This window comes from Haliotis rufescens, unplaced genomic scaffold, assembly GCF_023055435.1.
Source record: "Haliotis rufescens isolate VD_foot unplaced genomic scaffold, xgHalRufe1.0.p SCAF_9, whole genome shotgun sequence".
Classification (NCBI taxonomy): domain Eukaryota; kingdom Metazoa; phylum Mollusca; class Gastropoda; order Lepetellida; family Haliotidae; genus Haliotis; species Haliotis rufescens.
The window spans coordinates 47956575-47973722 of record NW_025964383.1 but is presented as its reverse complement, the minus strand read 5'-3'; the positions used below and the strand labels follow the sequence as shown (position 1 = coordinate 47973722).

Here is a 17148-nt window from a genome sequence, read left to right as displayed (position 1 = left end):
GCCATCTATGGTGTTGCCGTCACTCGAGTTGCCTGGAGGAATTTCGACTTCCCCAGTGCCTTCCAGCCCTTCCACTTCTGTTGTTCCAGAATTATCTTCTGTCACCCCACCAGTGGTTACAAGACCTGGCAGGTCACGCCAGAAACCAAAGTGGATGACTGACGGTCAATGGGTGGTGAAACAGAACATGGTTTGGGTATAGTTCTCTACTTAGTCCATTGTATATATGTTTGAGCACATGTTATTGCTTTCTCAGGTTTAATTTTCTGCAACCTTTTGTTATCCTGCTCCTTTCCTTGGCTGTTCGTCTGTTTTCAGCTGCGTATGGTGAGGGCACCATTCCCAAAAGGGGGGTGCGTGTAGCAGGGTACCCTATAGTTATATCATTATTCATACATCATCATCATAATCATCTATATGTTCAATGTTTGTCTTGTCTACAGTTGAATATCAGTATCTAACTCTTTAAACAACTCAACACCCTTATTTTCAGTCTCTGGGAATCTCTCACCAGATCTTCCCCTTCAACCTTCTGTCTATCTTTAGACATTTTTTACACCTGTAGGGTTTCCCTCAGTCTATTTATATCTTGCATTAAGCACTTCCTTTGATGCTTAATGCAATCTGTCTTCTAATTGGCCACCCTGGTCCTCTACAGGTAGCTTCCTTCCATACCTGACTTCCTCCTCACTTCATGTGCTGCTGTTGAGGAGGAAGGACATTTTCTTTTCTTCAGGTATGGAATGGCCATATTTCAATCTGTTTTCATCTGCTTCTGTCAGAAATTAATATCTATATTAGGGTGCTGAATTAAATTGAATAATATATATATAATATCATTTAAAGTAATATTAAATTAGTAAATGGAATATTGATATTATAAAACTTGCTTGTAAAATAATTAACCACATGGTCCATTTTGGACCATGTGCTTTCCAAGTATCCTATAATGAACATATAACAGTAATTTAACATTAAAGTTAGTTTTAGTATAGTTTATCAATGGCTTTTGTACTTTTATATTTAAGATAAATAATACCTGTAAACTTGCAAATATATGACTTCATGTGCTGCTGTTGAGGAGGAAGGACATTTTCTTTTCTTCAGGTAGTTCTTCAACAGCAGCCACCCCCCTTGAAATAAATCCATTATCACCATCTGCCTGTGTCTGTGTTTCCCAACGGCCCGAGCCGGATAAAATACCACTACCCCGGCTACAAATGCATCAAGAGTACTCCTTTCTCTCTTTCAGTACTTGGTGTTTTGGGCCGGGATTGTCCAGTCGGGAAATATGGAGAACACTGTCAACTGAACTGCAGCCGTTCCTGTTTCCCCGATGCCAGACAGGATGTGTACTGTGACAGACACAGTGGTAGATGTTCTGAAGGATGCCTGGCTGGAAGGTTTGGTGACAAGTGTCACCTGTCCTGCAGCAGGAACTGTGGGAGACTCATCTGTAGCCAGCAGACTGGGTATTGTACCAGTTGTAAAGGAAACAACACAGGGGATTTCTGTGAGACCACCCAAGGTATGTACAGAGGGGGTCAGGAATTGTAACAATGTCCTGTGGCAATTTAACTGTAAATTACTCAGTCAATTCATTCATTACTGTCAGTGAAATAATTGATTACTGTCAGTCAATTCATTGATTACTGTCAGTCAATTCATTGATGGGCACAGCAAGGTTTCACTGAAGGTGCAGGATGTTGTTACTTTTAGCGCATCTCAGCTTATATGGTGTCATGTTGGCCAAGAACTTTCAAGATCTTCTCTTTTACATTGTACTTTTACAGCTCTGAATGGATTCATGATCTCGGAAAAGTACAAAAGCAACATCACGGATGCATCATATGTTCAAATGTTCTCCACATGTCTACCATAAAGCATTTGGAATGCTTTACTGAGGCCGCAACACAAGCATTGTATGACACTCTTTGAAATCTTTGTAGAAAGAGCTTGCTCGATACCTCAAAAGTTGTAGTCCTCCCGCTTGGCCCATGACATCATTACGTTTGCCGTACATATGTGCCGATGTGAGAAATATAGTGTAAGTCAATATGTCGACAAATTCTCCTCAAGAAGTTGGTATTTTCCTGGTGTTTGGTATAAGGGCCAGTATGAAAATCTACATTATGAGTCAAGCATTTCTGAATAAGCAGAAGCCATTCCACCTAACAGGAAAACTAAGCTTAACGTGAAGAAGTTAGTAAGGTATTCATTGCTCAGTCCCATGGTAGGTCGACTGCGTGTAGAAACAGGAGAACAGTAAAATATATGTAAAGGGCAGGTAACTCTGTGGGTGACCTTCACCGACAGGGGTGTGTTCAGGTGAGCTGTTTTCACTCTGTGGTATGGATATCAAGATATCACTTTGTCAAAGTAAGCTGAGTATATCACATTCTGAATACTGAGACAATGGACATGGAAGATAGACAGATAGCCCATAAATTGTTTGATAGGCATTACTTAGAAGTTGATGGATGACAAAGAAGACACAATTTATGGATAACAACTTCTTTAATTACTGTAAAGGCGATGTTTCGGTATCGATCCTGATACCGTTGTCAAGCAAGACTGAATAAGGAACATGGTGGAGGAGAACACATGATGTCATAACATCAACTGGGAAAACGCCCAGATCTTCTCCAACAACCTCCATGACTTTACTCAAAGAAAACTAACAGAAGCAGTCCACATTCACCGCTACAAGCCATCAGTCAACAGAGATCAAGACTATTTCATCCCATCCGCCTACTATGAACTCAATAAGCAAATGTATCCTGTTTATTTGGCTTCATGTCCCATTGGCTTCCACCTATATGTTCTCTGTCCACCATGTTGTGACAGTATTATCCTTCTGTTGTCATTACTTACTCATGTTATCCCACTCATGTATGCAATTGTTGTTACTGTGAATGCCCCACCTACTATATATATTCTGTACCATGTTCCTCATTCAGTCTTGCTTGACAACGGGTTTAGGATCTATACCGAAACGTCGCCTTTACAGTATTTGTAATATCTTGATAAGTACTATATTACCCGATGTACCCTAGAGCTATGTACTGTGAGAGTAATGCGTATGGATACCTCACGTGCCTGTGAAGGTAGTCCGCACGTGCTGTGACTCGGCTATGACGTATTGAGCGGCCATGTGGCTGGCAAATAAAGTCTCTCCCCGACGCCTCTGGTTTTGTCATTAGTCTGAGGGCTAGGTTATAACAGTATTAAAGAAGTTGTTATCCATAAATTGTGTCTGAATAGACAATAGTTCTAAAATATGTTGTCTGCAGTTCACCAGTCTCGATTATGTAAAGGCCATCATCATATGTTTGGAATATTGCTTAGTGCGGCTGAAGGGGTCGGTGTCAGCACAGGTAATACAGATATATACCCCAGCTATGTTTATTGTACACAGAAATGTACCCCAGCTATGTTTTTGTACACAGAAATGTACCCCAGCTATGTTTATTGTACACAGAAATGTACCCCAGCAATGTTTTTGTACACAGAAATGTACCCCAGCAATGTTTTTGTACACAGAAATGTACCCCAGCTATGTTTTTGTACACAGAAATGTACCCCAGCTATGTTTTTGTACACAGAAATGTACCCCAGCAATGTTTTTGTACACAGAAATGTGCCCCAGCTATGTTTTTGTACACAGAAATGTACCCCAGCTATGTTTTTGTACACAGAAATGTACCCCAGCAATGTTTTTGTACACAGAAATGTACCCCAGCTATGTTTTTGTACACAGAAATGTACCCCAGCTATGTTTTTGTACACAGAAATGTACCCCAGCTATGTTTATTGTACACAGAAATGTACCCCAGCTATGTTTTTGTACACAGAAATGTACCCCAGCAATGTTTTTGTACACAGAAATGTACCCCAGCAATGTTTTTGTACACAGAAATGTACCCCAGCAATGTTTTTGTACACAGAAATGTACCCCAGCAATGTTTTTGTACACAGAAATGTACCCCAGCAATGTTTTTGTACACAGAAATGTACCCCAGCAATGTTTTTGTACACAGAAATGTACCCCAGCTATGTTTTTGTACACAGAAATGTACCCCAGCTATGTTTTTGTACACAGAAATGTACCCCAGCTATGTTTTTGTACACAGAAATGTACCCCAGCTATGTTTTTGTACACAGAAATGTACCCCAGCAATGTTTTTGTACACAGAAATGTACCCCAGCTATGTTTTTGTACACAGAAATGTACCCCAGCAATGTTTTTGTACACAGAAATGTACCCCAGCAATGTTTTTGTACACAGAAATGTACCCCAGCTATGTTTTTGTACACAGAAATGTGCCCCAGCAATGTTTTTGTACACAGAAATGTGCCCCAGCTATGTTTTTGTACACAGAAATGTACCCCAGCTATGTTTTTGTATACAGAAATGTACCCCAGCAATGTTTTTGTACACAGAAATGTACCCCAGCAATGTTTTTGTACACAGAAATGTACCCCAGCTATGTTTTTGTACACAGAAATGTACCCCAGCTATGTTTTTGTATACAGAAATGTACCCCAGCAATGTTTTTGTACACAGAAATGTACCCCAGCAATGTTTTTGTACACAGAAATGTGCCCCAGCTATGTTTTTGTATACAGAAATGTACCCCACCTATGTTTTTGTACACAGAAATGTACCCCAGCTATGTTTATTGTACACAGAAATGTACCCCAGCTATGTTTTTGTACACAGAAATGTACCCCAGCTATGTTTTTGTACACAGAAATGTACCCCAGCAATGTTTTTGTACACAGAAATGTACCCCAGCTATGTTTTTGTACACAGAAATGTACCCCAGCTATGTTTATTGTACACAGAAATGTACCCCAGCAATGTTTTTGTACACAGAAATGTACCCCAGCTATGTTTTTGTACACAGAAATGTACCCCAGCTATGTTTTTGTACACAGAAATGTACCCCAGCTATGTTTTTGTACACAGAAATGTACCCCAGCTATGTTTTTGTACACAGAAATGTACCCCAGCTATGTTTTTGTACACAGAAATGTACCCCAGCTATGTTTTTGTACACAGAAATGTACCCCAGCTATGTTTTTGTACACAGAAATGTAACCCAGCTATGTTTTTGTACACAGAAATGTACCCCAGCTATGTTTTTGTACACAGATATGTACCCCAGCTATGTTTTTGTACACAGAAATGTACCCCAGCTATGTTTTTGTACACAGAAATGTACCCCAGCTATGATTTTGTACACAGAAATGTAACCCAGCTATGTTTTTGTACACAGAAATGTAACCCAGCTATGTTTTTGTACACAGAAATGTGCCCCAGCTATGTTTTTGTACACAGAAATGTACCCCAGCTATGTTTTTGTACACAGAAATGTACCCCAGCTATGTTTTTGTACACAGAAATGTACCCCAGCTATGTTTATTGTACACAGAAATGTACCCCAGCTATGTTTTTGTACACAGAAATGTACCCCAGCTATGTTTTTGTACACAGAAATGTACCCCAGCAATGTTTTTGTGCACAGAAATGTACCCCAGCTATGTTTTTGTACACAGAAATGTACCCCAGCTATGTTTATTGTACACAGAAATGTACCCCAGCAATGTTTTTGTACACAGAAATGTACCCCAGCTATGTTTTTGTACACAGAAATGTACCCCAGCAATGTTTTTGTACACAGAAATGTACCCCAGCAATGTTTTTGTACACAGAAATGTACCCCAGCTATGTTTTTGTACACAGAAATGTACCCCAGCTATGTTTTTGTACACAGAAATGTACCCCAGCTATGTTTTTGTACACAGAAATGTACCCCAGCTATGTTTTTGTACACAGAAATGTACCCCAGCTATGTTTTTGTACACAGAAATGTACCCCAGCTATGTTTTTGTACACAGAAATGTACCCCAGCTATGTTTTTGTACACAGAAATGTACCCCAGCTATGTTTTTGTACACAGAAATGTAACCCAGCTATGTTTTTGTACACAGAAATGTGCCCCAGCTATGTTTTTGTACACAGAAATGTACCCCAGCTATGTTTTTGTACACAGAAATGTACCCCAGCTATGTTTTTGTACACAGAAATGTACCCCAGCAATGTTTTTGTACACAGAAATGTACCCCAGCAATGTTTTTGTACACAGAAATGTACCCCAGCAATGTTTTTGTACACAGAAATGTACCCCAGCAATGTTTTTGTACACATAAATGTACCCCAGCAATGTTTTTGTACACAGAAATGTACCCCAGCTATGTTTTTGTACACAGAAATGTACCCCAGCAATGTTTTTGTACACAGAAATGTACCCCAGCAATGTTTTTGTACACAGAAATGTACCCCAGCAATGTTTTTGTACACAGAAATGTACCCCAGCTATGTTTTTGTACACAGAAATGTACCCCAGCAATGTTTTTGTACACAGAAATGTACCCCAGCAATGTTTTTGTACACAGAAATGTACCCCAGCAATGTTTTTGTCGGAGAAATGTACCCCAGCAATGTTTTTGTACACATAAATGTACCCCAGCAATGTTTTTGTACACAGAAATGTACCCCAGCAATGTTTTTGTACACAGAAATGTACCCCAGCTATGTTTTTGTACACAGAAATGTACCCCAGCTATGTTTTAGTACACAGAAATGTACCCCAGCTATGTTTTTGTACACAGAAATGTACCCTAGCTATGTTTTTGTACACAGAAATGTACCCCAGCAATGTTTTTGTACACAGAAATGTACCCCAGCTATGTTTTTGTACACAGAAATGTACCCCAGCAATGTTTTTGTACACAGAAATGTACCCCAGCAATGTTTTTGTACACAGAAATGTACCCCAGCTATGTTTTTGTACACAGAAATGTGCCCCAGCAATGTTTTTGTACACAGAAATGTACCCCAGCTATGTTTTTGTACACAGAAATGTACCCCAGCTATGTTTTTGTATACAGAAATGTACCCCAGCAATGTTTTTGTACACAGAAATGTACCCCAGCAATGTTTTTGTACACAGAAATGTACCCCAGCTATGTTTTTGTATACAGAAATGTACCCCAGCAATGTTTTTGTACACAGAAATGTACCCCAGCAATGTTTTTGTACACAGAAATGTGCCCCAGCTATGTTTTTGTATACAGAAATGTACCCCAGCTATGTTTTTGTACACAGAAATGTACCCCAGCTATGTTTATTGTACACAGAAATGTACCCCAGCTATGTTTTTGTACACAGAAATGTACCCCAGCTATGTTTTTGTACACAGAAATGTACCCCAGCAATGTTTTTGTACACAGAAATGTACCCCAGCTATGTTTTTGTACACAGAAATGTACCCCAGCTATGTTTATTGTACACAGAAATGTACCCCAGCAATGTTTTTGTACACAGAAATGTACCCCAGCTATGTTTTTGTACACAGAAATGTACCCCAGCAATGTTTTTGTACACAGAAATGTACCCCAGCTATGTTTTTGTACACAGAAATGTACCCCAGCTATGTTTTTGTACACAGAAATGTACCCCAGCTATGTTTTTGTACACAGAAATGTACCCCAGCTATGTTTTTGTACACAGAAATGTACCCCAGCTATGTTTTTGTACACAGAAATGTGCCCCAGCTATGTTTTTGTACACAGAAATGTACCCCAGCTATGTTTTTGTACACAGAAATGTACCCCAGCTATGTTTTTGTACACAGAAATGTACCCCAGCTATGTTTTTGTACACAGAAATGTACCCCAGCTATGTTTTTGTACACAGAAATGTAACCCAGCTATGTTTTTGTACACAGAAATGTACCCCAGCTATGTTTTTGTACACAGAAATGTACCCCAGCTATGTTTTTGTACACAGAAATGTACCCCAGCTATGTTTTTGTACACAGAAATGTACCCCAGCTATGTTTTTGTACACAGAAATGTACCCCAGCTATGTTTTTGTACACAGAAATGTAACCCAGCTATGTTTTTGTACACAGAAATGTACCCCAGCTATGTTTTTGTACACAGAAATGTACCCCAGCTATGTTTTTGTACACAGAAATGTACCCCAGCTATGTTTTTGTACACAGAAATGTACCCCAGCTATGTTTTGTACACAGAAATGTACCCCAGCTATGTTTTTGTACACAGAAATGTACCCCAGCTATGTTTTTGTACACAGAAATGTACCCCAGCTATGTTTCTGTACACAGATATGTACCCCAGCTATGTTTTTGTACACAGAAATGTACCCCAGCTATGTTTTTGTACACAGATATGTACCCCAGCTATGTTTTTGTATAAAGAAATGTACCACAGCCATGTTTTTGTACACAGATATGTACCCCAGCTATGTTTTTGTACACAGATATGTACCACAGCTATGTTTTTGTACACAGAAATGTACCCTAACTATGTTTTTGTACACAGAAATGTACCCCAGCTATGTTTTTGTACACAGATATGTACCCCAGCTATGTTTTTGTATAAAGAAATGTACCCCAGCTATGTTTTTGTACACAGATATGTACCCCAGCTATGTTTTTGTACACAGATATGTACCCCAGCTATGTTTTTGTACACAGAAATGTACCCTAACTATGTTTTTGTACACAGAAATGTACCCCAGCTATGTTTTTGTACACAGAAATGTACCCCAGCTATGTTTTTGTACACAGAAATGTACCACAGCTATGTTTTTGTATAAAGAAATGTACCCCAGCTATGTTTTTGTATAAAGAAATGTACCCTAACTAAGCGTCAGATTAAACAACAAAGACACACACACTAATTAGAAATATGCATCTGACTACATGTATAACATTCTTTTTTTCAAACCATATCAGTAAAATTATAAATAAACATTGGAAACAAACATGCTGTGCTTTTAATGTAGAGCACCATGTACATGTGGGCACTAAGCCCAGTGTGAATGTCATGGCCATAGGTAGTTCATGAGGTCAAAAGGTCAAGGTCACAAGGTTCATCATGGCCAATTACAAGTGTGGTGACACTTTCTCAAAATGTATTTTCATTACCAAGTATAGTCTAGCACTAATGAGAGGATGTATTAGTTACAGAAAGTTGTCAAAAACAAAGTGAAAGCAAGACGTCGCAAGAATCTGCCACAACACCACTGGTTGTTATACTTGTCCCTGTGTTCGCCATCATCATCATCATCATCATCATCATCATCATGGCTGTACTCTTCATGAGACACAGAAAGTAGGATTATATTTCACTCAAACATGATTTGCCAAGATGTTGACTTTCGATGATAATTCATTCTCCTGCTGGAGACTCACTCCGTGCCTTGTAGTCTATGCATATATGAATATTACTTCCGTATTTTGTCATCCATAACTTCTCTTCTGTATGTGTATCACTTCCAAATGCCATCCAAAGACTTGAACAACAATCAAGTCATGTTTAGTAATAATAGGCTTTTCCATGCCGAATATCATGCTCAAAGTGCAATATTACCCCGGTCAGTGTGTGTACTTCTCATCCTACCGGGTACCCATTCACTGCTGGGTGAACAGAGGCACATTTCGAACAAAGTCACTTGCCCAAGGAGACACCACATGTGGCACATGTGCTTCAGGGTGGGGCAGGACCGATTCAAGGGTTTCCAGAACCAACGTTCTCACATAACAAGATCTTAAGTACTTAAAGATAATCATGTTTTAACTTACCTGACGCTACACAGTGCTTTTGCTTCCCAACCCTATACAAACAGACAGTACTGGAACGAAGAGACAGTTTAAACAGACCACAGCCCGTGCCTAGGCATCCACGAGTTATCCCCCTTGGCCCCCACTCCTCATATTCTTCTCTGTTTGCCTTACGGTCATACATGTATTTGGAACCGAGTTCAACTTACCTTATCATTGACTTCAATTTCAGGTGGTGTTATCTCCTTATATCCTTTCCATGCTTGATATATCAGCTTGTTTGCGGTTTAAAACTTGTAATTAGATTTTTTTCATTCGTGGCTGTGTAACTTTGCACGTGTCGCACCATAGTCGCCATTTTATCTTTCATGCGTCTCGTGGTTACGAGGTCGCTTGTTAATGTACCTTTTGCTATATTTTTCTGAAACTATTCTCTCATTTATTTTGTTGATTATGGCTTTCTATTGACATAATTCCCATTTATTAGGCGCATTATATTTTTCAATTGCTTCCAGTAGCACTTCACACAGTGTTATGCTTGTGTGTTTGCGGGTTCAGTTCACATATTGTCCAGTAACATGTTTTGCTTCATATTTTATTCTGCTCGTTACACTTATGTGCTGTTTACATTTTTTGCAGAACATATTCTAATCGTTGTGCTTCATGTAAAAGGCCCAAGTCGGGGAAAGACCCTCATCAGCTTTGCCCCTACTGCAAGTCTGCGCTGCTCTGTTTGTGCTCTCATGTCAATTACAGACTTTAATTATTAAAGAAAGGCTCTTCCTCATCACCAGAATCAACATGCTTATAGTAGGAAGATGCCTAAAAACTTCTACCTCTCTGCTGAATCCAGCCCCTTCGCCTTCGGATCCAACTACACCAACGATGGTTCCTTTGGGTGCTCCTCCCCAATCTACACCATCTGTGCCGCTTGATTTTATGAAGCCTACAGCGATTTGTGCCTTTTGCAAACAACTGCTTCAGCATCTCCCAGACGACCTGCTTTTACCTCCCGTCAGCTGGGATCTTGCCAGCTCTCGCCAGTCACCAGGTTAGATACCTCGTCCCGCCGTTCTTCTGGTCCCTGTCGCCGATCTCATACTCCTGACGACTCCCCTGCTGCCTCCACTAAAAGTCAAGCGCCGTCGACAGCTATCACCGGGACAGTGTCACCGGTTATTCCCTGATTGTCATCATGCGTCTCGGAATCACCACCAGCCGGCCACAGCCCGTCGTCTCGTTTCATCAAACTGTCATCAGCTATTGTCAGGCCATCGCCATAGATCACCAGATCGCCAGTTTTTCGTCTCGCTGACCATTGCCTCCCATCGATTCAAGTTCCTAGATTTCGGAAAGAACACTATCATTTCCACCCCATGGAATTTGCCAACGTCTCTCCTCCTGTTGATGAAGACGTACAGATGCTTGTAGGCTCTTCTCGGCCCAGTACCTCGATTCAGATGACAGATTCACATCTTGGTAGAATGTACGCTGTGCTCCGTCACTCTCTTTATCCACAGTCGGCGGTGGATTCTGCCAACTCGTCCAGACAGGACTGCTTGGACAAGAATCCATCAGAGGCAAATGACCAGTTCCTCTCTGTCGTGGATTGGCAACAGCGTCAACTTGTACACATTTCAACTCACCTACAATACTGCCTTGGATCCATCACCATCGTTTTGCTCAAGCAGTCCTCCTGGGATCTTTCGTTCAAGACGCAACTGATGCACCAACCTTGGTCTGGGTCGGCTCTCTTCAACGGCCAGATCCCGACTATTGCTAAGGAGGCCCAGAGTTAGGATACTCATCAACAACAGTTTCGCCTCCTTAGCAACATGGAACGTCTCATTTCTTCACAATTCTCTCAGCAGCTGAAATCATATGTTGTTAAGAGACCAAGTTTGAAGCAGAAGTCATCTTCTTTTTCCATTTCGGCCCAAACGCCAGTCTCCCAAGCGAACACATCCTCCCTCCCCCTTCAGCCGAGAATGCTGTTCATCCGTCTCCAGTAAGTAGGAGGGAGACTTCAGGCTAACTGGAGGAATTGGCAGCTGCTCCATGATTCGTTTGTTACCCGGATCCTCTGTCACGGTTACCACCTGCATTTCCGGGCTGATCCTCCTCTAACTACCACACCCTTGGAACCTCAATATCAGCCTTGAGATGTGCCGGAGCTTGAGGCCAATATCGATCCACTGATCGCCAAGAATGCAGTGGATTGCCTTGACGCCGACTCCATCTCTCCAGGGTTTTATTCGCCAGTCTTCCTGGTGCCCAAGAAGGGTTCATCTAAACTACAATAGATCCACAATCTGGCGTTATTCAACCCTCATTATCTTGCGCCACTGCCACATTTCCCGATAATCTACATCCGGTCTCTGCGCCACCTCCTTCAACCGATGGATCTCCAGGATGCCAACCTACACGTTCCCATTCAGGCAGCACATAGTCATTTCCTCAGCTTCAGCTTCCTGGGCCAGCATCCGATGTTGCGTTCCTTCACAGCAGGGGGATTCGGTTCGGAGCTTTCCTCGACGACTGCATCAATTAAACCTTGATTCTTCAGCGCGATTTCACCCTTCGTCTTCTCCATTGGTTGGGTTGGTTGATCAACATGGAGAAATCGGATCTGACTCCTCCTCGCCATCTCACCTTCATAGGCTTCTCTGACAGAACTCTCCTTGATACAGGTTCCTCCGGATCGGTTCGCAGCGATACAATCTGGGATCAGGAGAGCCCTCTCTCAACCTCTTGATCTCCGCCAGTGGCAGAGTCTTCATGGGTTGTTGACCTCAGCTCAGGATCTAACATCCAGGGGTCGTCTTCAACTGCGTCCCCTTCAACAGTTTCTCCTGCCATTTCTGCACTCAGACCTGTCGGGTCCTCTGTGCCAAGTGAATTACGTCCGTTCCTGGAGTGGTGGCCAGTCCCATCGAACATCTTGAGTGGTTGCTCTATGATAAGCGTCGAGGCCACTCACCATCTTTTCGTGTACACATCACTCAAGGATGGGGTGCCCATCTTCTCCAGGAAACCGCTTCCAGTCTTTTGACTCCTTCAGAACGCGAGTGGCACATCAACAATCTGGAGTTGGAGGCTGTCATTCGTGCGATTCATCATTGGTGTCGGATACTCTGTAACAGCCTCCTCTCATGGTCGCCTCAGACAACTCCACGGTTGTGTATTACATCAACAGGCAAGGGTCGACTGGAGCAGACCTTCCGCCTGTTTAATCTGGTCGATGGTCTTAGCCGTCTCCCTGTCAAGAACCGATCATCCGTCCCCCACAGAGTGGATGTTCCACCCGGTTCTTGTGCAATAGCTGGGGGACTCCAATCGTGGATCCCTTCGAAAACAGTGTGCAACCACCAATTGCCAGTGTACGTGTCTCCTGTCCGGGACCCAGCTGCTTGGGAGGTAGACAGCCTCGCGCTGTCCTGGGTCATTCAGAAGGCTGCACAGACCTGTCCCCTGTAGTTGTTTTTGGTCGCGCCTAACTGGCAGTCCAACATTTAGGTTCCCAGGCTCCTTCAACTCGCAGGAGAACCCGTATTACGTTTCACGGAGTGTACAAATCTGCTGCTCAATCCTCACAAGAGCATCCAGACCCTGACGGTTCTCATTCCAATCCATCATGGAGGGGTGCTTCTGATCATCTACTACTGTCTTCACCAGCCATTATCTTCACAACATTTTGGTGGAGGACATCCACTTGTCCTGGCCCAGCGGCTGACCAACCCCAGACGCCGTTGACCGTGCAGATTCTGAGGAGCGGGGCTGTCTGCGGCCCCACTGGTCCCACCAGCGCCTATTGCCAAGGTAGGACCATCCTTTGTGCTGCTCCTCTTGGGTTGCTAGGTACTGTTATGTCGGTATCTAGTAAGACTTTTCCCCCTTTTTTTGAGCCGGACACGGAATGCCTTGCTTTTACCCTCTGTGACGCATTGTTCTCTCTACCTTCAGACCACCATTTTGTTCCGAGAGGGCTTGACCTGCATCTTATCCCCTTCCGCTACCTTGCTGTCGCCTGCTGGGTTTTCTGCCCGACGGTTTTATTATGCTTCTTCAGTGTGCCTGGCGCCTCTCACGGTAAGCCCATCTTCCATGTCAGTCGAAAAAAGCACTGTGTAGCGGCAGGTAAGGTAAAACATGAGCATTTCTGATTTAATGCAATGATTTATACTTACCTGACGCTACACCTATAGGCCCACCCGGACTCCGCCCCCCCCCCCTCCGCCTCACCATTGGTGCCACTGTGTACACTCTATGTCTGATGTCATCCAGAGAAGAATATGAGGACTGGAGGCCAAGGGGGATAACTCGTGGATGGCTAGGCACGGGCTGTGGTCTGTTTAAACTGTCTCTTCCTTCCAGTTCTGTCTGTTTGCATAAGGTAGGGAAGCTAAAGCACTGTGTAGCGTCAGGTAAGTATAAAAAGTATAAAAACATTGCAGTTAATCAGAAATGCTCATTATTGTTGATTGACATATTACTAATGATATTTGTTATTCTGTTTCAGAAGTAGATGCCGTAAGCATGGTAAGTATCAAAGCAGTAGGAACACAATACACGTGAATCCAACATGAAATAGGCGGAAGTATCACCGTGATAACAGATTTAGAAACATAATCAGAACAAACCTGGCCTGAGGGACATGGCTCTGCACAATGAATCGTCAATTCTTACGAGATCCTTCTTGTTACAAATGTGGTTGAAAGAGAGAAAGCTATATTATAAAAGCAACAAGCAGGTGACTGTGACTCACAGTCTCATTAAAATCAGAACTCGCTATTTGTTAAGCGGCAGCGAGAACTTAGATCTGATTTTAATGAGATTGCTGTGACTTATTGACTACTTTAGTTGCAACGCCCCAGACAAAGGAATACTTGAAGGCAAGATAAGCTGTGATATATTTATTGATATTTATCAATTATTTGTCCCATATTGTGATATTTGTTGACACTTGTAAGTGAAACTCTTATCTTATTTTAGATTTAGCATGTTTAAGGAGTACTGGTGTTTGATTTGACTGCAGGTGTACCTCATGGGTGCACAGCATTTTTTAAAATAAAAAACAACTAAAACAAATTCAAATATTTCCAAGCAAATATGCCTTACTCTTTAAATCATTGCCTCATACACTTTTTTAACAAATTGAAAGAGCAACATACTTTAAGTTACTGTTACAGCTGGCCATCGGTACAGATCATAGATATCGTTTCGTTACATATCAGAGAGGTAACTTTGAGCAAATACGCAAAAAGTCTTAAAGAATTCAACATATTTCACTGCACTGGTGAGTGGACAATTATGATATAACAGAAACAGTTGCTTTCCGTCTTCAGCTATTGACATGATACACAATTACAAAATAACTCATGTATGATTTTATCAATGACACAATTTTCAAGTCGATAATCATTAATATTTCTTCCCATCAACGATAATTCCTATTATCTATTGTTTAAGCCAGCCCTAGTTACTGTTGTCTGTCATTACAAGCGCTATGTTGTGGACACTGGTCAGCCTGTAGAGCTGTTATGTCATGTATCTTTTGGCTTTGACCGGGCATTAATGAACTGAATTGTCAGGTAACCAGCACCTGGCGGACCTCATACTGTAACTATTTCAACAAACTGACACCACATCCTCGTGCTCAGTCTTCTTTGATTACTTTTGTCCTTGCTAATTTTCTTATTTTCAGACTCAAGTAATGCGGAGGGGACACAACTGCTTGAAGGTGGTGCAGGTACGAACTCAGTAGCAAGTAGTTGTTTTAATTTAGCCTGCCTGAATGAAAATAACATAAGTTTTAACTTACTTTGCTCTAAAATCTGTTTGACTGATGATGTTTCTAGGTCACCATTATCCATACCCGTGCTCGTGGGTTTCACCGGAGTGGTAAACGTCTGAGACCTGCATCACTTCAGGTATCCTCCCACATTAAGCTGATATGATCATTTGCCATCATCATACAGATCATGAGATATGTCTTGAGGAGTCACACTATGCCCTACTTGTTTTGCATAGTAAACAGGTAATTCTTTGCGACCGTTTTATTATTGCGAGTTTTGCGAACGAGACTCAATCGCAAAAATTAAAAACGCAAAAATAAGTATAAATAATACATACATACTTTATTCATTGCAACACGTCATCAAATGTTGAAAACATCAACCAGAACCACAAGTTACTCAATAAGTTAAAAACACAAATAAATGCAGAATGGTCACACAATACATCACAAATGACAGTGTAAACAGACCAATTAGTGTCTTCTTATATAGTTTGCATTCAAACTCACAGTCATGACACTGAGTTGAGTCAATTATCATATTTGATAATTGGTCGCAATCCCTTCCGGTCAACTTTCCGGCCAACTCAGATTAACTAGCTCCGGAGAGAAGCTGTCTATTGTTTGGTAATCGAGGGGTCATCTCAACACGGCAACTCGCAAAATTATCTCGTCACAGTATTGTCTTTGGTGTGGTATTCATAATATACTAGCCACATAAAGAAACTGTGCACGGAGAAAATATATTCTGGATTGAAATACAACACAGCAAGAACAAAATGATGCAGACGCTGTAGCAGCTGAATGATCGGACCATAAGAAAATGACAATGGGACCTGAACAACATCTGTTACGATGACGTCAGAAGATCAAAATGGAGTAGGGGGTCAAACGACAAAGTCACAAAGTCAATAACGGGTATGACCACCCTGTGCGTGAATCACAGCAGTGCATCGGCGACGCATGGAGTCCACCAAATGGGCATGGAAGGCCTGGGGAATGGCCTGCCATATCCTCCTCAAATCCTGTGCCAAGTCACGGACGTTATCTGGAGGATGTGGAAGACGACGCAGACGGCGCTCCATTTCATCCCACACATGCTCTATTGGGGAGAGATCTGGAGATTTTGCAGGCCATGGCAGTAACATGACATTGTTATGGTGAAGGAAATCCATTGCGACCCTAGCTGTGTTAGGACGAGCGTTGTCCTGTTGAAATGTCAATCCTGGGACATGACGTTGCAGGAAAGGAATGACCACAGGCCTCCGAATCTGATCTCTGTAGCCAACACCGATGAGATTGCCCTGAACAACCACCAAAGGGGTTCGGTGCCGTGCTGTTATCCCACCCCAAATCATCACAGAGCCACCTCCAAATCGATTCCTCTCCACAATACAGTTGCGTGCATAACGTTCTCCCAAACGCCGGTAGACACGTTGCCGCCCGTCACTGTGGGAAATGTTGAACCTCGATTCATCTGTAATGACAACATTTCTCCACCATATTCGAGGTTGGCAAACATGATTTCGACACCATCTTAGACGGTTGACTTGATGACGGAGTGTCAGGATGGGACGTGTGGCAGGGCGTCGCGGTCGAATCCCGTATTGACGTAAACGATTCCTGACAGTGTTGGGATGGATACGGCGCAGTCCAGGAATTGTCTGGGACGTCGTTACTGCCGTTTGGAACCTG

At 42.2% G+C, this 17148-nt stretch overlaps 1 protein-coding gene across 7 annotated transcripts in view; it reads left to right on the top strand.

The window, feature by feature from the left end:
* LOC124117517 (ankyrin repeat domain-containing protein 50-like) overlaps positions 1-17148 on the top strand; it is a 32908-nt gene that overhangs the window by 12869 nt on the left and 2891 nt on the right. For all 7 annotated transcript variants that reach the window (XM_048390547.1, XM_048390549.1, XM_048390543.1 and 4 more), the window contains 4 exons: positions 1253-1528; positions 9066-9210; positions 14179-14198; positions 15364-15408. In XM_048390547.1, the coding sequence (XP_048246504.1) occupies positions 1253-1528; positions 9066-9210; positions 14179-14198; positions 15364-15408 (486 nt within the window). The remainder of the gene's footprint in view (positions 1-1252; positions 1529-9065; positions 9211-14178; positions 14199-15363; positions 15409-17148) is intronic.